The sequence below is a fragment of the Zeus faber genome (assembly GCF_960531495.2).
Source record: "Zeus faber genome assembly, chromosome: 3".
Taxonomy (NCBI): Eukaryota; Metazoa; Chordata; class Actinopteri; order Zeiformes; family Zeidae; genus Zeus; species Zeus faber.
In genome coordinates, this window is record NC_137190.1 from 27,801,450 (window position 1) to 27,822,647 (window position 21,198).

A 21,198-nucleotide genomic window follows, 5' to 3' on the forward strand; every position below is an offset into this window, starting at 1 on the left:
TCTTATTCCAGCGGCTAAACACAGTTCCTCCGTTTTGCCCTTCCAGGAGACGGTCAGCATGGCCAGCATGGACGTGGAAGACACCCTGCGCCTCCACCTGAACATCAGCGACCTGAGCAGCCGCAACCGCATCCTGGAGTTCACCCCGGCGCTGTCCACCCTCAACGACCACGTGCGCTACACCATCGACTACGGCAACCAGGAGGGCTACTTCAAGATCAACCAGAGGGAGGGCGTGAGCTTCCTGCACCTGGCCAACAAGAAGGCCCCGCCCCCGGGGGCCCACGAGCTGCAGATCAGCAGCGTGCCGCTCTACCGGAAGAAGGAACTGACCGAGCTGGAGGACAGCCACGACAAAGACTACCTCACGGGACAACTGGGGGACGCACTGAGGGTGAGGGTGCAGATCGTCCTCCATTAACCACCACGGCGCAGGGGACGGGCGGAACGTTGCCTGCCCCAAGCTGCTCCTCCAGGCTCAGGCTCAGGCTCACACTCCCCACCCTCCCCCCCTCCCCCTCCCCCCCTTCCCCCCGAAGACCTGAACCATCTTACGCGGCGGGCGAGGGATGAACCGCCGACCCTGGCGCAGCGGTGAGAGGCAACTTCCACCTGCTCCAAAACGTAGAGGAAGGCTCGCCACCAAAGAGACACGGGAGGAGGGAGGGGAATGGGGGAACGGGGGGCGGCATCATTTGATTCCCAAAGACGATTCTACATATCATAGATACAATTGCTCATGGTTTTCCCTTTTTTATTGTGCCGGCTGAATCTGGCGGTATTAATACGATGATCGGATGAAGAACACGTTCGCCCTGACGAGACCGCTGTGCTGCGGGGAATCCGAAGTAAGGTTTGCAGGCGTTAGGTCTCGTTTTTTGTACAATGATATGTGGAATCGGGCACCACTTTTGAAAAGGCCACTTGGACTGTAGGAGGCTCTCACGGCAAAGTTCTTCCCAGCTCGACTCGGGTGGGACAGCAAGCGGCGAGTTCCCAAAAAAATCTAAAGTGAGTTGCTTCCCTCTTCTCTTGTAAAATACTTAAAGAAAAATAAAAAATAAATAAAAAATAAAACACGAGGGAAGGTGAATCACGAGTGTCACCTTCCTCAGTGGTGGGCTTGAGTGGGAGGTAGTAAACAGGAAATTGTCGGGAGAGGAGAGGAAGTCACCAGACGTTAGCCATGTCCGAGCTTGAACGACGCCTTCTGCATATTTAAACGAAGCTTTTCCATCCTTCCTACTGACTAGAATAATTCATATTTACCGGTGCTAGCAAAACGACCACGTAAGACTTGTGAATGCACTGTACTACTATACAGAACTCAGTAGTCGGCGTAATACAATCCCATTGGCTGTTTCTCCAGATTTCATGTCTTTGCTACCAAAACAAAGCTAGCTTCATAGCCTGTCCGCTCTCCTCTATACTACATGTAAATTAAGTGTGTTTATACTGTAATAATCAAAGCCACCTTTAATCTATGAAGCATTTGTAAACTAGAGGAAACCCCTAGAATGGAGGGGTTTGTAATGGTGCTTATAATGACCAACTACTTTTTTTAACTGTGTATACACACACACAAACACACTACACACCACAACACAACACACACACACACATTGTGATGATGCCAAACCTGGGCCTTCATGATTATGCACTGAGGCCTTCATGGCCACACATTCTCTCACAAGTACAATCAGTGCCGCATTGCCTTGGACCAGCCTTAGACACCTGTCTGTGTTCTCTGTTCACATCAGTGAGGGTTTAGTTGTAAATTCACAATAAAAATACATATTTTTGGTGTACATGACAATCACTGCTGTGCTTTCTTTCAATTTTATTTCTGATAGTCAGTCTTGTCCGTTGGATGTTTTATTTTATTTTATTTTCTTTTAATTCAGGGGGAATAAAAAGTCATAATGTGTGAATGTCAAAATCATTAACGTTAGCATGTTAGATTCGTTAAATGGATAGACTGAAGTAATAATTGTGCTGTAGTGCTCCCTTGTGGCTGATCGAAAATATAGCATGAAGAGTCACAACCAGGAAATTAGCCGGATATAATTTATTCCTCCGACAAGGTCAGTGAGAACGAAGAACAAAAATGACATTTCGGGAGTCGAAAAAACTATTTATAACATGTTTAACCAAAATTACACGTTGTCAGTTGCTTCCAGTTGAGCCAAAGCCTCCAGACCCACGCTCCGTCTCATCCAGCGTCTGCAAAGAGAGGTTCAACCAGGACTCAAAAGCAAGAAAAATCTAATAAAAATATTTATACTAAAACATTTTGAGAATCCAATCTGTAAACTGTGTTTGACGCGCACTGAGTTGTGGGAAGATTACCTCCAACTCCACCAGCTCCGGGTAGCAAATCCTCTCACACACCAGCTGGGCCACACGGTCGCCTTTTTTCACTGCAGGAGCCCCAGAGACTGATTTTAAGTTTACATGCCTGAGATGTTACATTTCTGCAATGTTCTACGAGATATAAATCTATTTTTGGCAGAAACTCTTTTTAATTAAAAGTTGATTTTACTGATGATACACCTTTCCTGAAAAAATGTGCATCTATTTATCTCTTATCCAATGGATGCAACACTGACACTTTAACAACTCAATTACGGGTTAAGTCGAGCTTAGACAGAAGATATTTTTTGGAATTTCCTCCAAATTTTAAGAACACTAATGCTATTTGGCCTTGAGTTCAACCTAGTTTGGCATTGGCACTATTGGGTAAAGTTAAAAACGAATATATATATATATATATATATGTGTGTGTGTGTGTGTGTGTGTGTGTGTGTGTGCCCAGAAACTGTTGCAAGTGGGATTGCAAATTATTTTTATAAAGATTAATGATAAAAAAATAATAATAATAATTTAAAAAAAAAACCTTCATTTACATTTTTGAAACTTACCCCGTTACATTCTGTGTCCAGTTCCTTTTTTAAATTAAAGTGAAACAATGTTTGAAGTGATTTTTCCTCCGTAAAACTTTGTTTGACTTTGTGCTTGGTTCAGTTTCTCTAAAGAACACATTCGGTGGATTTCGGTGTAACAAGGAGAAAGCCAAAACAAAAAAAAAATAAATTAAAGAAAATAATAAATAAAAGATTAAATATTGATTGAAACTGAGCAGTTCTTGTAACCATGAAATTAAAAACATTTGCTGTTGTACATTTTGTACAACATTTGGTTGTACAAAATGACAATGCCAATCAACACATGAATACCGAGGATTTAATTTGGCACAATAAAGAAGGTCAAATGTATGGCCTGCGAGCCCTGCAAACACTACACAGTTTGCGAGGGAACAGAATCCACCGAGCTGCATCTGAGGACACACATCACGCATCTAACCCCACGGGCTCACCTTTGAAGGGCTCCTTGCCAAAGTTGAACAGCACAACGCCCACGTTCCCCCTGTAGTCCTCATCCACGACTCCGGCTGGTGACAGATGTGGAACGGGAATGAAAACTTATAAGAGTTCAAAACAAATAATCATAAAGAGGCTGGACTCTCAAAGAGTCCAGCCCGCGAACGCGTTGACTCACCACCGACGTCGATGAAGCGCTTCACCGCCAGGCCTGACCTCGGTGCTGAGGTGGGAGAAACAGATCAGATCGCGCTCTTATCAGCGCCTTTGAGCAACGGGTGAGGAGTCCACAGCGTGTTTGGTCTGAGCACTCACCCACTCTGCCATAGCAGCCATGGGGAACAGCGATCTGGATGTCGGTCTTCACAACGGCCTTGTCCATGGGCTCCACGGTGTAATCGTAAGCGCTGTGGTGAAGAGAAAATGCAGAAAATCATTTTTAGATATTGTATACAATATCATATATATTTTGTTGTTGTGTATATATTATTTTACGATTTTCTTTTCCTATTTTACTCTTCCGACTTTGTTTTGCACCATAGTCACATTTGTGTGTGTGTGCGTGTGTGTGTTTGTGTGTATATATAGATATTTTCTCTGTTAGGTTTTGCTTCTAGTTATATTCCCTCTGATTCATTATTACTTTTCTACTTTTTATTCTTCCTTATCATTTCACCGCACCCGGCCCTGTGTGGTTGCACACGGACGTTAAATAAGTGCGCTGCGGCACCGGAGCGGCGCGTTACCGACCTGTACAGGTCGAACCCCGCAGCCCTGGCGGAGCCTCTGGTGGGAGCGGTGGCGTGTTCAGACAGCTTGGAGAACTTCAGCACGGGTCCGCCGTCCTCGGGCTTGGCCCTCTTCAGCGGAGACGCGGCAGATGCATCTGTGACCTCTAGGGAAGGCATGACGGAAAATCAATGGTGAGGTGCAATATATATATATATACAGCTAAAAGCTATGAAATAAAACGTGCTTCTTTTTGTTGCTGAAAAGATGACGCTGCTCCTGCTGCTACTGGACGCCGCCGACGGAGAGGTTTTCCCGCGTAAACGCCGCTGGTTTCCGCCCCCCTGGAAAACGCTTCAAAGTCGGAAAATGTTGCCGTTTTGTTTAGCAAATTCAACCTTGATTTTTCATGGCTGGACTAACGTGTGTTTTTTTTTTTGTTTTTTTTTCACGAAAACATATTTTTACACTTCTTATCTTATTTTAGTTACTTTTTTTTAATTGCCGGTGCTTCCGGTTCTGGTTTTTCGTTTGCTCCGCCACATCTCGCGATAACGAAGTGTCAAGGCGCAAACATAATCAGGCGACTCCATGGCGACAGTTCTATGGTTAAAGAAACAATGATCAAGCGACTCCATGGCGACAGTTCTATGGTTAAAGAAACAATGATCAAGCGACTCCATGGCGACAGTTCTATGGTTAAAGCAACATAATCAGGCGACAGTTCTATGGTTAAAGAAACAATAATCAAGCGACTCCATGGCGACAGTTCTATGGTTAAAGCAACATAATCAGGCGACAGTTCTATGGTTAAAGAAACAATGATCAAGCGACTCCATGGCGACAGTTCTGTGGTTAAAGAAACATAATCAGGCGACAGTTCTATGGTTAAAGAAACAATAATCAAGCGACTCCATGGCGACAGTTCTATGGTTAAAGAAACAATAATCAAGCGACTCCATGGCGACAGTTCTATGGTTAAAGAAACAATAATCAAGCGACTCCATGGCGACAGTTCTATGGTTAAAGAAACAATAATCAAGCGACTCCATGGCGACAGTTCTATGGTTACAGAACGTTCTCAGAACTCCCGTCCTAAAATGCACGCAATTCAACCAGACGTGTATATCGCAAACAATGGCCGCAGGGAACACGTTCAAATATGATACCGCATACCGCTGTTATAGGATCGACTTGCCTTTGCCTCCACCAGATATCTGGGTGGAGTATTTCCTCTCCATACGAAGTAAAGCGCCATAGACGCAGGGCGCAGAATATTCCGGCTGGTGGACAGTTTGCCTCGGTAACATTCGCGCCATCTTTTGTGCTAAAAGTAGCATGGCTGGTGGATAGCTTTATTGTACAGCAACATTTTCGCCATTACAATTTTGTGTTTTACAGTCCTAATCATATATCAATTGCAGCTCGTTCTCCGACCATTACACGGATCAGATATACACCACAACAACCATTGACTATCAGCCTTCACGGCAACGACGACGGCCGGTACCTCCGGCGTAGCTAGCGGATATCCGGGTCCGTACTTCCTCTTCCGTGCGCCCGTCATTGTTTACAGTCCGATGAGCAACATTAGACACGAGAATGGAGTTGGGGTTGGGAGCCGACGTCTCCGACCGGATTCAGACAGAAAGCGAATAAACAGCTAATTCGTCCCTGGACGATGGCCGACGGGCTCGGAGACGCATGTGGGCCAACGCGTTCCGCCTCTATTGCCCTCCACACGGCCTCGGCCCCGTTATCCGCTGCCTACAGCGGAACCCCAGACATATTGGCCGTTGTCCCGAGAGAGAACTAGATAATACATGTTGTTTCTGAAAGAGGCGTTGTGTAGTGAGGAAACAGTTCACTTCTTTGCAAATAGCCGTGGCTTGATTATATCAATGATACGGAGGCAAATTGTACACTTTATTTATTTAACCTGTCAGCAATGGCCGGTGAAAAGCTTATTTCATTAAAAAAACAAAACCCAAAAAGGTTCTAGTTCTAGTCTCGACTGACGTTGTACAAATCCCATTATTTGATTTATCACCAATGGTACGACAACTCCTAAATATTCAAGGTACTCTAAACTCAAATAGCGTTCAGGTCTTTTGATCTGCGGTCATCGATAGCCATTCATTCACATTTCTGAATCAAAATGTAACCCAGACGCTCGCCTCTAATTTCTTAATTATTAATTGGATGGGATTTGTGCTGTGTTTCCTGCTTGGCTGAGTTATACCAGAGGATTGAGAGTATAATAATCAATTAGAGTCAATCAATGAACTCAACTATTTATATTTTTTTTATTTATATATATACACACACACACACACACACATTATCCCTGTCCCTGTATGATTATATGTTATGGTCAAAATCACTATAAAATAGAAACATCTACATTTTTCTTAATTCTTTATTTCAACAAATCACAATGATAATACATACAGATTATTAGGTGTACAAGTATTTGTTTAACTTAATTTCACTTTTGAAATATTTAAACATAGTATGGAGTGGACAGCTTTATAATACAGCATAATATCTTACATTAAATTGCATGATGAACCATAAAAAAAACATGCATTTGTAGCAAATGAAATAGTAATAACCAATTCAGGAATACCAAAAACATACTTACATATCCAAATGCCTATGCCCTTATTACGCAGATAAAAAAAAAAAATGTCCTGCATTTTGGAGGCACTGTCGACAGCTAGATTACCTATTTGACTGTTATCATATTGTGATAGCACTGAATTTTTACCTACGTTGTAAGCATTTAAAGGGAATATATGCATACAGCAGACAAACTCTGAGCATTACACCTTTATGTCCTACTCAAGTTAACAAACTGTTTCTAAATCCAAATTTTGAAGATATCTTTGTTTCTGAACTCAGGAGTAGAACGTGAGCACGCTCTTGTGGTTGCCTCTGATAAGCAGGGTGGGCGGAAGGTTCTTGCTCAGGGTGTCCAGCCAGGCCATGTACAGGTAATCAGAGACGGATTCCTTGCGAGCGATGGGCATGCTCCTGCCGGGGACACCAGAATATATTAAGCATGGAATAATTTGGCATTAGCAGATACGATTTGACCTCTTCTCCCGCTTAAATGATTTCAATGCAGAGGCTCAGGTAGACTACTTACACGATGATCAGATTGGCCGATTTGGAGTTCTGCTGGAGTAGCTCATTCAGTCGCACCTGCAAGTTGGTCTGGAAAGCAGCAGCAGTCATGCGTTAACAAATGTCTGACCATAATTACATGTTTGCCATATAAGCTTTATATCCATATATTTAGCTGGTTTCACCTTTTCCTCAAAGGTGCTTAGTTCCTTGTCTGAGATCTTCCAGGGCGAGGCTTTCCGCATGGCCTCAGCCTGCGCGGTGTCTTTGGAGTCCTCGTGGAGGCAGAACGGCTCAATCATATCTTCAAATGCTTTCCAGCTGCGAGGAGGCAGATAGTGTTGTTTTCTTTGTTGTTGTTGTTTGACTAAACAAAGGCTTCTGTTATTGGCTCCTTCAACCAGATAATACTTGGATAAAAATCAATGGCCTTACCTTTCTGATCGGGGGCTGATATGGAGGTCGTCGATAACATTGATGTCGGTGCAGTTAATTCTAAATTTCACCAACAGAGACTTCATCCTGAGGGGTGGAGGACAGACACATGCTCACTCACATGGTCACAGTTAAATCAGAGTAATGATGAATCGGAGATATGTTAAAGAACTGATGCCCCTCCTGTATTTTTTTGGTCAGGTTAGGGTTATTTATAGGGTAGTAGGGTTATTATTATTATTATTATTGTTATTATTATTATTATTATTATTATTAATAATAATAATTTATTTCTTTATTTCTTTATTTTTATTTTATTTTATTTTTTTACTCACTCCTGTTTGTCCAGGTCACTGCGGCCCGGCTGGCCCGCAATGAAGATCCTTAATTTGCAGTCCTTCCACTTCTTCCTGGTGGTGAGAATGTAGGGCAGCAGCAGAGTCAGACCTGAAAGAGGGAGAGAGAACAGTTTTTTTTAATACATTATTAATGTATTGTTTTATGTTAATCTCTCTAGCTACTGCAGCAGCAAGTAATGGGATACAGCCTAGTAAAATACCATACACCAAAAGCAATGAGGGAGGGAATTAGCTGTGAACCATTCTGAGTTAACCAGGAATGTCATGTATGCTGTGTGTGACATAGGTCTATTTCGGGGATCGTGGGCAGGACCTACCTCCGTCGTCAAACAGCCACCACACATCGATGGTGCCTTTGGGCTGCTTCTTCTTGAACTGAGTGCTGGCCTGCACCAGCATCTCATTCATCTTGGCCACCTGCGGGGGAGGAGGGGCGCACACCGACACTGGGAGGGGATGGAGGGATGGAGAGAAAGAGAGCAAAAAAGAGAGAGAGAGAGAGAGAGAGAGAAAGACAGGGAGGAAAAGCACGGAAAAGTAAGTTAGGCTGATTATACACTGGCGGAAAGTAACTAACTAAAGTAATTTGTGCGGTAATCCTGTGCGGTGTACTTAGGTGCATTTTTCAAGTATTTGTATTAAATTATATCCAGAGACTTTTGACTTTGCTTGACTACATTTCAAAGCAAATATCTCTTAAATCAGGATTCAAATTTATATTTGTATCTTTAACATTATCACAATATAACTTTTGCACCACATATAAGCTATTTTATTTTTACTATTCTCCGATCACTTATCTGTAGGAGACAAGTTACATTGGCACTTTATGCCATATTATAGACTCTTTTTTTATTTCAGAGCACTGGATATGACACGTACATTTACCTTTAATACTTCAAGTACATTTAAGAACTTACCTACTTTTACCAATGTAGAAATGTCAATGTGGTACTTTCCCCTTTTTGATTTAGAAATTATATTATTCTCCCAATGCTCCAAAACACACTGTTCGTGCACAGCCTTGTGCACGAACAGTGTGTTTTGATGGAATAAAGAGAGATCTTGTCAAATGTCAGAACCAATGAGATGTCGTCCAAGATGAATGCTCAGTGATAGTTACCTCTGGTGGTGAGCACTTGTTGGGATGATTTCCTGGACTTTTTGAACATTCCTTGAGATTTCACCCCATTGGACATCATGTCTTGCTCCAAAGTCTCCTGCTGCTGTGCAGCCTTCAGCATATCCTCTAGGGGGTGTCACAAGAAGCATTGTACACCATCAATATTCTAAACTCATCTTTTCAGTGTCTGCATTTACTGTATATGGTGTCAAACTGCAGAAGGAAATGTAAAATAATAAAACAATAATTTAATGACTTGGGATTGTCATTTATTGTCTGTTGTGATTAGGATATCTGCACAAGCTTTGAATTTGATTAAACGTCATTGTCAGTGTACTGCGCTGGAGTACATGTACAGCAAAAAAGTGGACTTGTAACCTCACGGTTGCTGCTATCTGATCATCTGATACCTTGTAATCTATTGGCCTTAGAGCCTACTCTCTGGCTTTATGAGTATTATCTGCTTCAACCACATTCATTTGGTTTTGGTTCATACAGTACAGGTATGTACATTTATGGATTTTGAAAAACTATGACATACTTTTTATTGGATTAGATGATCATTGGGGTTATCAATATTCTTTTGACTATTCAATTATCCTATTGCTATTTGCATATTGACATATGTTGTCATGGTATGGAGAAATCAGCCAGCTTTGCTCAAAACTGTGCAATTATGGCCCATATCAGATATATTAGTGTTAGGTTGTTTTAAATTATTTTTTATATTATCATTATTATATGATGATAATAATAATAATAATAATAATTATTATTTTTTTTTTTTTTAATTATTATTATTATTATAACAATAATTACAATTATTACAATAATAATAATAATATATATATATATATATTTTTTTTTTATTATTGATATTATTATTAGTATTATTTATCTATTTATTTTATTATTATTTTCAAATTAATTAATATTTTAAGATATATATTTAAATTATTTTATTTAAAAAATATTTAATTAAAATGTTTGTTTAAAAAATATGTAAAATGGGCAAATTATTATGGCCCAAAGGTGACATTTTAGGAGATGTCTGACTTTCCAGACTTGGCTCTGCAAATGTAGTCTTTTTTCAAATTCATGGCAGTGAACCAACAACTAATGCTGATCAAAATTGGTTTGTAGTACTAACTCACCTTGGTCTTCCACAATGTGAGAGACGTCAAGGCCCTGGCTCATCCTCATCACCACGGTGCCATACTCAAAGTCAAACGCATCACTGAAAAATAGGGTAATGGGAAATTAGGCGTAACAGAACATGACGCTTTGTATTTAAAAATGTGTGTGTGTGTGTGTGTGTGTGTGTGTGTGCGTGTGTGTGTGTGTTGGTGTGTGTGGCGTAAGACACATACTGCAGCACTCCCACGTAGTTGTGCACTGCCTCGGTTTTGATCTTCCTCCAGTCCCCCTTGAACCCCATCATCAGTATGTTTGGTTTCATACGACCCAGACCAGATGCCTTTATTGGGAAAGACAAAATTACCCTGTTTGTCTGGCCCTTGACCACGGTGACAAAGATGTTGTGGTTGTAAAAGACGGTGTCCTTATTTCCAGAGGATAAAAATAAGAAGAGGAGTTTGGTCCTGACAAGAGCAGGCCTTGAGGATGTTAGACTGTAGTGCCTGAAGTTATGGCCAGATTACTTGTAGATATCCCTCCGTCTGGCGGGCCTCAGCCAGCACAGCGTTAATAAATTCCAACTTTTATTCTGCAGCGCTGTTTGAAGTGAGCAGCCCTGACAATGAACCGAGGCTTTATCTCCAGGGCGTGATAGCTGGAGCCATAAGCCATAACGTCTGCTCCTCATTAACTCTAACGCCCTTTTCGCTTGTCCAATAGGGGCCTTGCCAGGAGCGTCAGAAGTTAAGGAGTTAAGGGTCAGTAAAGTTGTTTGTGCAGACTATCAACCCAACGGATCTTTGAGGTGTGGAAAAACTGTGCGGGTACAAGTCCTCTCTTCAAAATGGTAAACAAACAAACAATCAAAATTGTTTCCGCAAAACAGCCAATCGTTGCAGTACGTAGTGCTCCTTCTGTTCTTTTCCTACAAGTCCAGTGGGAAGAAAATGTTTTTTGATTTTTAAGCGAGTGTCTCATGTACCATGAGCTCTTGGGTTAAAGGGGTACTACAACATTTTCAATGTTTTTTTTTGTTTTTTGTTTTTTTTAAGTATAAATCAACTTCAGTGACCTTATGTGTGATTCGGAATCATGTTAATCTTTCAACAACATCATGGGCAAATAAACAATCAGAAAACCCATAAGCCTACAACAATTCTCAGTATCCTTTCTAATGCAATGGATTTTTTCAGTCTCTCTGCTTCAAGGACCAACTCACCTGGAGCAGGCTCTCAGCTCCTTCCCTGAAGTCTTCGCAGGCCACAGCGGCATAAAAGGCCTTGCACTTCTTTTTGTGAAGCCACAACTGGTTCCTCTCCATGCTGGCATTTAGCTCCTGAAGGACCTCGGACCTGGGGCCCTGGGAGAGAGGAATTGAAATCCAAAGGAAATCACTGACCCTCAAACCCTGAACCCTGAGCTTATCCCCCTGGTGTCGCTATTGCAAATTATATGAATTGCTCAACCACCTACCACAAACACTTCGCAGGTGAGACACAGTCCATAGTTCTTTGAGAAGGAGTGAGCCAGGTCTAGAAGGGCCGGTCTGACACGCACCGATCCGGTCAGGGCCAAGATCTGAGGCCTGGAAGTAAAATTCATGAAGATGATTTTACACATACTGTACATACAGGTTTGTTTGATTCTCTATGTCACAGACTTGATGCAAAGGGAACGTGGTTTAATACCTGAAGTTCTTGACGTGATCCTCAATTCCGGACAGAGACAAGGCGTTGCTGATGGCGCTGATGAACGTCACCGCTTGGGTGGAGGAGCCCCAGTTAACGTCTAGGGACGGCGGAGGTAAACAGGGGAGTTGAAAAAACACAGGCTGGCGATGAGACAGTTGCTGATTTGACGCCTTTCATGGATCAATGTGTCCTTGAGTAAGACCATTAACCGCTAACTGCGGCCGGAGGGCTGCTGGTCCCCTCGCACGGACGCATTTGTGCTGTTGCGGAGTCGGTGCGTTTGTAGGACTAAGTCAATGTCAAACATGAGTTGATTTCAGTTGCTGTGGTTGGGAAAGCAGCTACAAAAAAATGCAGTCCATTTCGAGTGTAACTATTTCACTCCTTCGCATCTCACCTGGCTTCTTGACGGTCACGTAGATGTAGAGGAGGATCTCAATGGCGTACGTGAGGAGGGCCGCCCACCAGTTGATGACAAACATCACCACACAGCAGAGCAGCGCCCCCATCAGAGACAGCCACATGTTGTAATACTTGTACGCCGGTCTCCATCCTGAGAAAAGAAAACACCCGAGTACATCCAACTGCCATCGCGACGCGAGTCTTTCGGTCGTTTAAGGACGTCCCGAGGACCCTGGACGTGGGGCCCGTCGGAAACCCACCTGGAGACTTGGCGTAGGAGGCGTGGAAGCAGGAGAAGTTGATGAGAGCGTACGACGCCAGGAAGAAGTTGGAGATGATGGGAGCGATCACGTTCAGATCCCCTGCGGAGACGCGGAGCACAGGCTCGTTCAGCTGCGGTTTGGCCAAAGAGAGCGGTCAGAGGAAGAGCATGCAGCGAAATGAAAGGACTGACCGATGAGGATGAAGGCGATAGAGATCAGGAAGGTGAGGATGTAGCCGCGGAGGGGCTCGTTGTTCTTGCCGTGTCCCTTGGCGAAGAAGTGCAGGGCGGTGTAGATGTTGTCTTTGCAAAGCGCCTGAGGAAGGAGCGAGAGGGTTTTGGAAGGGCATGATTGGCCAACATTTTAACAATCATCATCAATAATCATATTCATATTGTATATGCTGATTAAGCATTAGTTAATGATACATTAGATTAGTTCAGAATTAAGGATATGTGAGTAGTAGTAGTTGATAATCACATTGCTTAAAGATCCTGTGTCCTTTAAGTGTCAATTGAAAAGGACAAAAGATTTGATGAACTGTATGAATTTTAATAATATAAAAAATACAAAAAAAAGTATATATATATATATATATATATTTATTTTTTCAGCAAAATTTACTTATTATTCAGCTACAAATTTTTAAAGCATAGTATAACAAATTCCTCTAGTAAAAATTTGTCCAGACATTATTCTACTATCATCCATAATGGCTAATTGCTCTTAGTACAGACCCAGCCTTCCCTCTTGAATATTTTGTTTGCAATTTATAATAGTATAAATTGCAAACAAAATATAAATAGTATATAATAGTCAGGTTTACTATTATAACGCGGCCTGTCATGATAAGAGCTTATGGCAGATGAGAGGACGGGAGGATGAATTGGATATATACCTGGAAGACTTTGGGAGCACTGACGAGGGAAGCCAAGGCGGAGGAGAGGGTGGCAGAGAATGTCCCGGCAATAATAAGGGGACCAAACCCTGAAACCATGGTCATCACCTGCACGGGAGACGGGGGAAATAAATAACATGCGACACACAAGATAGATTCATCACCCGTCTATCAAAAATATATCGATCTATAAACCTCTACTGGTACGGAGAAGGAGCAGCTGGAAGAGGCGTTTCGGGTTTGGAGCAGGTTACCTGGAAGTTGTTCATTGAGCCGAACATGCAGGGTTCTACGGAGCAGGAGGAGAAGTTGAATCCTCGTTCGCAGGCGGCCACCGCTGGGCCGTCGCACGGTACTCCCGGCGTGATCAGGTCAGTGAAGTTGCCTGTGGCATCACGGACCACGCTGGCAGCTGACCAATGAGACAAAAGTATTTTAGAAACGCACTTTTAAATGGCCAAGAATTTAGGTCTCATTTTAGGTTTCATTCAAAGCAAGAAAAGCAGCAGTTAGGCATGCATACAGTCAAATGGATAGACCTTAAATTGAACCTTCCGTAGGTCAGTGGGGTGTAATTAATTGTCTGTAAATACACGTTCCTGTGGAATGCTCGATTCTGACTGGTCGGTCGTGGCAACCAGCAGTCAGTTATTTCTGAATAATGACTGTTGTCTGTTAATAATGCACCATTCTCATGGGCGGCCACTTCTTCAATTTTGTCATATGTAGTGATTTTTCTTTTTTTGTATGACAAGAAATTTGCTAGATTGCTTGACGTGTTGTGTTGCGTTGTTGTGGACCTTTTTTCATTAGGTCTTAAACTAGGCCCTCTCAATACTCAGCCTCAATCTATTCTTTTGAGTAAGTAGCCATGTAATAAGTGGGATAATGTGCTGCCAGCCGGTCATTATCGGCAAACAAAGACCACAACAGGGTTTGTCTCATATTTAAGTGGGAGTTGCAGATTTTTTTTTCGTATGCTCTAAAAATAAACAACTATACGAGTGTCAAAAGTTGTAGATGAACACATAATGTCCTTGATTGCGTTATTTTGATTAAATATATTGCACATACAGACGCAGAGGGCCACACCCAGGTAGGTGACCCCAGTGATTAGAATGGCCAACAACGTCCCTTTAGGAATGGCTCTTTGGGGGTCCTGTAGAAAAGACAGTCATATCTATATTTGTCATCAAGATTCAAGAGATTTATTTGCCACATACATATACATACCTTCATACATATATGCAGTGAACTGTTGTTGCAACTCACACGGAGATTATGCACAATAAGTTCTAAACTGAACACAATAGCTAACCTAATTACTACCTAACTAACTAAATGAAACTAACTGATTCCTAAAATATAATGCAGTTTGTGAATAGAATAAAATTAAATTAAATTAAATTAAATTAAATTAAATTAAATTAAATTAAATTAAATTAAATTAAATTAAATTAAATTAAATTAAATAAGACTCAATAAGATAATACAAAGTGGGGGTACAAAATAGAAGGGAATAGACTTGGGATAGGCTATTTGTATATACAGATATGTGCAGTAAAATGTGTATGGAGATATACAGTACAGTATACAACAAGGGTGTGATATCCCAGCACTCTCAGTGAACACGAGGAAGCCTGCAAATGCCGGTAAATGAGTGGGCTTTCCTCCCGAGTTACCTTCAGGTCTCCGGAGATGTTGGCTCCAGCCAGGATGCCGGTAGCCGCAGGGAAGAAGATGGAGAACACGGAAAAAAACGACTGCCCACCTCTAAAGTCTGGAGTGAAGTTCTCTAAGAATATATTTGCTGTTGCAAAACAAAAAAACGCAACGGGCCATTACAAAACTTGCACAAGCTGATTTTTCAAAAAGGGTTCTCTGAATTAAGAGATTTTTCTTAGCGTGCAGGTGGTACGGTAACTCCATCTCACCGTCGTAATTGAAGAAGCCTTTGGATTTCTTGTCAGTGGTGGCAGGGATGAACGTTCCCACGAAGACGTTCACGATGGCCACCAACAGGATGACGAGGAGAATAATCTGTGCCTGAGGGATGAAGAGACGGAAAACAACGTTTTAAACGTGGATTCCAGTCGTGTTTGTCCCGGTTCACACCGGCGGGTTTGACTGTGACTGACCTTGGCCTCCCACTCCATCCCAGCGACCGAGATGCCGAGCAGAAAGACCACTGTGATGCAGCCGACGATCCTGATGTCGTTCAGCTCGTCCACCATCACAAGGTCATTTTCCTGAGAGGGGAGGTAGGGTTGAGATAGAAGGTTAGCAATTTAGGAAATGAGTCAACTTCTGTGTCTAATCGGGTGAATTCAGTAAAAGGTTCCTTACCTCCAGGAGGTCCACCATGGTCTCTGCAAAGCCGACCACATACATGGCCACAGCCACCGCGTTAGCGAAAGCAAAGATCAGACCGATGGAGCCGCCAAATTCTGGGCCCAAACTTCGTGATATCAGGTAGTAGGCTCCCCCTGAAATGACACACACACACAATATACACACCAAACACAGAAAGACACATAATGGTGAATGATTAATCACCACGTCCCCGGTTTGTTTAGTTAATGTCAGGGAAACCGGCTTGAGGTGATTACTACTGGGTTTGAGTTTCGCCTCCTGTTTCTTTTTTTTTCCCATCCTCAAAACCTTTCATCTAGGCTATGTGCATGTTATCTAAAGCGTTATTTCATAATCCACATGCAGCTCAAACTCAATTAGACAATAATGAGAGCCGAGCTGATATTGAATATGAATGTGTACGCGTTAAGATAATACAAAGCCTCTGTGAGAGGAAGTGTTTTACACAGAGACTGAAGCGAGAAGCAGCTTTCAAGAATTGCGTTGATCGATTTTCTATATGCAGACAAAATCAAATCGTTACAGCGTAGCAGTGAAAATCATACTTTGGTAAAAGTATGGCGTGGAAGACGGCATGCTTTCTCACCTCCTCTTACCACTCCGTTTGTGCAAATTGCAGACATGGAAAGGCCGGTGATGGTGGTAACCACACAGCTCAGGCCGATGACCACAATCCCAAGACCTGGAAGATGAACAAATCCGACAACTTAATACAATAATCTTTTAGGAAAATAAGGTGTTAGTGTCTTTCTGTCTGTCTGATGGGTTCACATCGGGGAAGTTCCGACGCGTTGCGGTCATTGTGATTCCTAAGTAGTCTGGTCCGAGGCACGGTGGCACAGTGCGTTGCATTGCTGCCTCAAAGCAAGAAGGTCCAGGGTTGTTGGCTGTTGGCACCGCGCTCCGGAGGGTTATCTCCTGATTATGGGCCTTTCTGTCTGGAGTTTGCATGTTCTCCCCGTGCTCACATGGGGTTTCCTCCATATAACATTGTAAGAACCCCCACTAAAAACATGCACAAGAAACATCGTCAGACCAGCAATGGACCTTGAGGTTGGTCCCCGGGCCCCTGGCCCCTGTAGGAAGGACAATCCTCAATCGGAGAAAAATGCGGAAAATACATTTCACGGACTCCATCTGCATGTGTGTGTGTGTGTGTGTGTGTGTTGGCTGTAGTTGCAAGTAATGCATGTGTTGTGCTGTGTGTGTGACAATAAAAGACAAGCTAAAAAAAAAAAAGCTTGTCCAGTTTTAATCCCAAGGCCAAGACAACCCCTAATAGTGGAGGTCTGTAATTCTGTATTATAAATCCCCAACGGCGGTCATGACACCGTCTTCTCTTCTTGGCCAGGATGACACTATAGACGTGGAAATGACGCTGGAGCGGTGCGGCGAGACCAAAGGTAATTTGGGGACCATCAAGGGCTGCCCCTGCACGCCCAGACAACATGTACAGTGTATCTGTCACTCACCCCAGCCGGCTTGTCCGAACACCCAGGACAAACGGATGAACAACATCACGCCCCATATGTTCAGCATGCATCTCACCTGTGGAGCGCAATGAGAAACAAAAGGCACACGTGACGTTGTTGTTGTCACTCAAATAAGCCGTTGTAATAAGTCGGGTTATATCGATCCAAAAATGTAATAGACAGGGATCTTTCTGACTACCAGAAGGGAATGTTACTCCAGACAGCTGTCTGCCCAGCTGTCATAAGAATGACTTTTCAGGGAATAACAGCAGGATTTAGCGTAACTCAATTTAAAAAATGTAATAAACCCAATGATATTTCTCCCGTTTAAATGCCGCTCTTGGTGCCAAAATAATTTATTGTCTAGGGGAGCTATTATGTCAAGCAAATGGAAAGTGGTCCGTGGCCCTTGGCCTTCTGTTGTTTTGTGGAGGGATCTGCAAAGAGACGTTGTCCTAAAAGCCTGGCGTGGGGAGCCCTTCAGGGTCCGGTCTTACTCACCAGGACCCCCGTTATCCAGCCAAACTTGACTGCGCCCCCTTTGTTGGCCTTAATGGGAGCGGCCAACTCCAAGTCATTGGAGGGGGTCCCCTCGCTGTCCTCGTCGTCGTCCTCCACCGTGTCTGGCACAGAGATCGCTCCATTCTGATGGAAAAAGGGGTGACAAGAGGACACAGCTGAACAACAAAAACAAAAACAACCGAAAAAGATGACTTGACATGAACGTGAATGATTTTTCTGAGATGAGATGAGGTCTCAGAAATGAGAATCTGCATTACAGATTCATTTGGGGTTTTCACCTTTTGTTAATGGATGAGTTGATCAAATAATCACTGTTTGCAGAGTGTGATGATTTTATGGAGATCCATAATCCATCCTGGAGATTTAATGGAGTGGAAATTGCCACATCAAAGCGCACGTTTGGTGTCCTCACATTAACTTGAGCAATTATAAAGCGCCTTGATTGCACATTCTTTGCGTTGAGGCTTTCCCCCGAACGAAATCCAGAGGCAAAACAAGCGAAACGTATACTTTCACAAAGATGAATGGGGGCCGCCCGTCTCTTCTGATTCTATCTCCGGATAAGTGCGACCTCTCGGTTGCATCTAGCTTCCATTAATTTGAGGGAGAGGGTGGTCGATCATTTGGCAGCCAACAGAAGCAAACAAAAAAGAAAAAAGAAAATGTTCGACGGCACAACCGCAGAGTTTGGAATAAGTCTCCAAAAAAATGACACCTAATCACTGGCTTGGTGAGGTTTTTGTGGATTGCCAAATGTTAAAGTAATTACATGGTGAGCTGTGTTATTTGGATAAATGTAACTAACCAAAATGGAACAAAGAGCTCCTTTTGTGCTGGTGGAGTCGTTCATGAGTGTTCTTCATTCATATCGGACATGGCGATATGCAGGCTTGGTTGTTGGTAGAAAACTACCAATAGATTTGGTTATTAGTTTGTTTCAAAATAATCAGAAGACTTGACGTGAATAATCAAATGTGTTTATCCCTCATGTTAAAAGATGGTTTAAATTGATTTTTAAATTGATTTACAGGATACATTTTTCCCTTCGCCCGCTTTACTGTACATCCTTTATGATATATCTTTAGGAAGTATACAATGTTAGGACATTGAGGTGGGAGGTGTTAATCAATGTTCTTGGTTATCTAGCCTTTTCGCACCTATAAACAAGCGGTGACCTACAACCTCATTGGTTTTGCAACGCCGAGCTCTATAGAAGTGTCATAAAACCGCAATAAAACCACCAAGCAAAACAAGTGTGTCAGTGGGTGTTTATTCTCAGCGGCTTCTTTAAATGTTTATTAAAATAAACTTAACTAGTGAGGAGGTGAGAGTAGGCAATGTTTATTAGGTAAAACCGTTTTAGGTTTGAGCGATTTACCGGCGAAAAGAAAAATCGATTTATCGCTGCTTTTTTTTCTCTGGTTGTCTTTGAACCCGAGAGAGAGAGAGAGAGAGAGAGAGAGAGAGAGAGAGAGAGAGAGAGAGAGAGAGAGAGAGAGAGAGAGAGAGAGAGAGAGAGAGAGCGTGCGGAGTCAGTCGGACGGTCAAGGGCCGACCGCATTGTTCCGCCGGAACAATATGCCCATCACGCAATCTATTTCATGCAGATAGGTCGTAAAGGGTAAGCGGGAAAAAGAGAAACAAGCGCAAAGCACTCCGTGTAGGACGTGACAACTGAATCTCCAGTAGATGTTAAAGAGCTGGATCAGGGACGCAGCACCCTCAGCTTGATTTACTCCACAGGAGGAGGAGGAGAAAGATGAAAGAGAGTCAGGGATGATCAAGATCTGCAATGCAAACACGCTCTACTCTCTCCATCTCTCTAGGACACAACACACATGAGTACATTCGCTCTCACCTTCTGGAAAACATCATGGAGCTCCTGGAGAGATGGCCGGATGGCACGGTGACCGCTGATGCTCCCTGGGTTTCGGTAAAAGTCAATGTTCGGCACGCGGTCCAAAGTGTCGTGGCCGAAGGCGCTGACGACCGAGGGACGCACCGTCCGGTGCTCGCCATTGCCGTTGGTGCCGGAGAAGGTGTTCTCCACTTGGTTAGGCTCATCCCCGGTCCTGTCGTAGGCGGCGTTGACGTTTTCCCCTCCGTTACTCCTGTTATTCTCCATCAGAAACGCTGCAGGAGACTTTCACTCCACAAGCATAAATAAAACGAAGCCACGCAGATCTTTTACCCTTTTAGTCATCCGGCGGGTTCAGATAATCGGTTGAACACGTCTGGTTATCCTTGTATATTGATAAGGACGGGAGCTTAGGAGTAACCTCTAAAACTACTCCCGGACCCTCTTTTCATGTAGTCTGAGTTTGTCCCGGGATGAACCACCTTTATACCCTGCATCACAGAGTCACACAATGACACTTGGGTATTGGCCAACTCTGTGGATCAACCCTCAGAAAGCTGAATGAGGGGTGTCAGATATGTCCTTGCTCCATCGCCGGGGAATACAAAGGCATTGCTTAACGATTAACCAAGTCATAAACGCCAAAGGAGAGATAAAGGCGCTCATTGCTCGGGCTCTGGCAAATTGATCACTAATATTATTGTCTGAAGTGCAGGCCACGAGCACATGTTGTTCTCTGGTGGCGGTTTATGACTATACGGACAGATCTTCCTTCCGATGAATCACGTGGCCGCTCAAGTGGAAGTTTACACCGAAGGAAAAGTGGCAATGCTTAAAGGAAAAGTTTAAAGGATTGAAGGTGATCTGACACATGCTCCGGCCTAGGACACCAACATGGGATGGTCTTTGCGCTGGCCGGCAATAATTCCAAAAACTATTTCAACAGATCTCAGAACACTAAGACGCTGCAAGGCAAAACTCAAGGTTAGATTGCCCCACATATGGGGACAATAAAAGTTACATATACGATAAGAACCCAAAATCCAATCATATCTGTTCTAATTCTCTTTACCGCAATACACTCAGAGTCTGAAGTTGTCTGGTGCAGCAGTTATGGAAATGAGGCAAGAAAACTTCAGTTAATATTAGATGGTTTTTACAGGAACATGCTGGAGGCATTTCTCTCCAGCCGCATGACTTCTTAAGCACCTTTAGAAGAACCTCTTAACAGGTAAACTTCCTTATTACTGATACACTGCTGTGAAAAATGTGCCTCGTAAACAGCAAGCCAATGACTATATATGACCTTGACTATATTACAGAAGGAGGAAAATACTCCTTCACATGTCTCAACTGCACATTAAAAGCTTATCAAATACTATATCATTACACAAAGTAATTGAGTGGTAAAACTGCTATAATATAAT

The 21,198-nt window shown here is 43.0% G+C and overlaps 3 protein-coding genes across 5 annotated transcripts in view; 1 reads left to right on the forward strand and 2 right to left on the reverse strand.

The window, feature by feature from the left end:
• The window catches only part of fbn1 (fibrillin 1), a 77,287-nt gene extending 75,479 nt beyond the window's left edge, over positions 1–1,808 (forward strand). For all 3 annotated transcript variants that reach the window (XM_079997684.1, XM_079997683.1, XM_079997685.1), the window contains exon 66: positions 47–1,808. In XM_079997684.1, the coding sequence (XP_079853810.1) occupies positions 47–421 (375 nt within the window). In that variant the 3' untranslated portion in view covers positions 422–1,808. The remainder of the gene's footprint in view (positions 1–46) is intronic.
• Positions 1,809–2,053: 245 nt separating this feature from the next.
• Positions 2,054–5,631, reverse strand: dut (deoxyuridine triphosphatase). The gene is made up of 7 exons (XM_079997686.1): positions 5,308–5,631; positions 4,131–4,275; positions 3,696–3,787; positions 3,559–3,603; positions 3,377–3,451; positions 2,350–2,420; positions 2,054–2,223 (listed from the first exon to the last, which is right to left on the reverse strand). The coding sequence occupies exons 1-7, from the start codon at positions 5,447–5,449 to the stop codon at positions 2,167–2,169; spliced, it is 627 nt and encodes a 208-aa protein (XP_079853812.1). The 5' UTR covers positions 5,450–5,631; the 3' UTR covers positions 2,054–2,166.
• Positions 5,632–7,009: 1,378 nt separating this feature from the next.
• On the reverse strand, positions 7,010–20,038 carry slc12a1 (solute carrier family 12 member 1; the record flags this gene model as incomplete). Its single annotated transcript, XM_079998173.1, has 26 exons — positions 7,010–7,145; positions 7,261–7,328; positions 7,424–7,559; positions 7,674–7,760; positions 8,009–8,120; positions 8,350–8,478; positions 9,156–9,281; positions 10,310–10,392; positions 10,526–10,632; positions 11,512–11,652; positions 11,766–11,877; positions 11,981–12,080; positions 12,381–12,536; positions 12,646–12,747; positions 12,840–12,963; positions 13,547–13,654; positions 13,801–13,958; positions 14,621–14,705; positions 15,229–15,356; positions 15,481–15,592; positions 15,685–15,795; positions 15,893–16,032; positions 16,506–16,601; positions 17,392–17,467; positions 17,893–18,036; positions 19,772–20,038. 26 exons carry the CDS (start codon positions 20,036–20,038, stop codon positions 7,010–7,012), a joined length of 3,144 nt encoding a protein of 1,047 aa, XP_079854299.1.
• Positions 20,039–21,198: the final 1,160 nt, after the last annotated feature.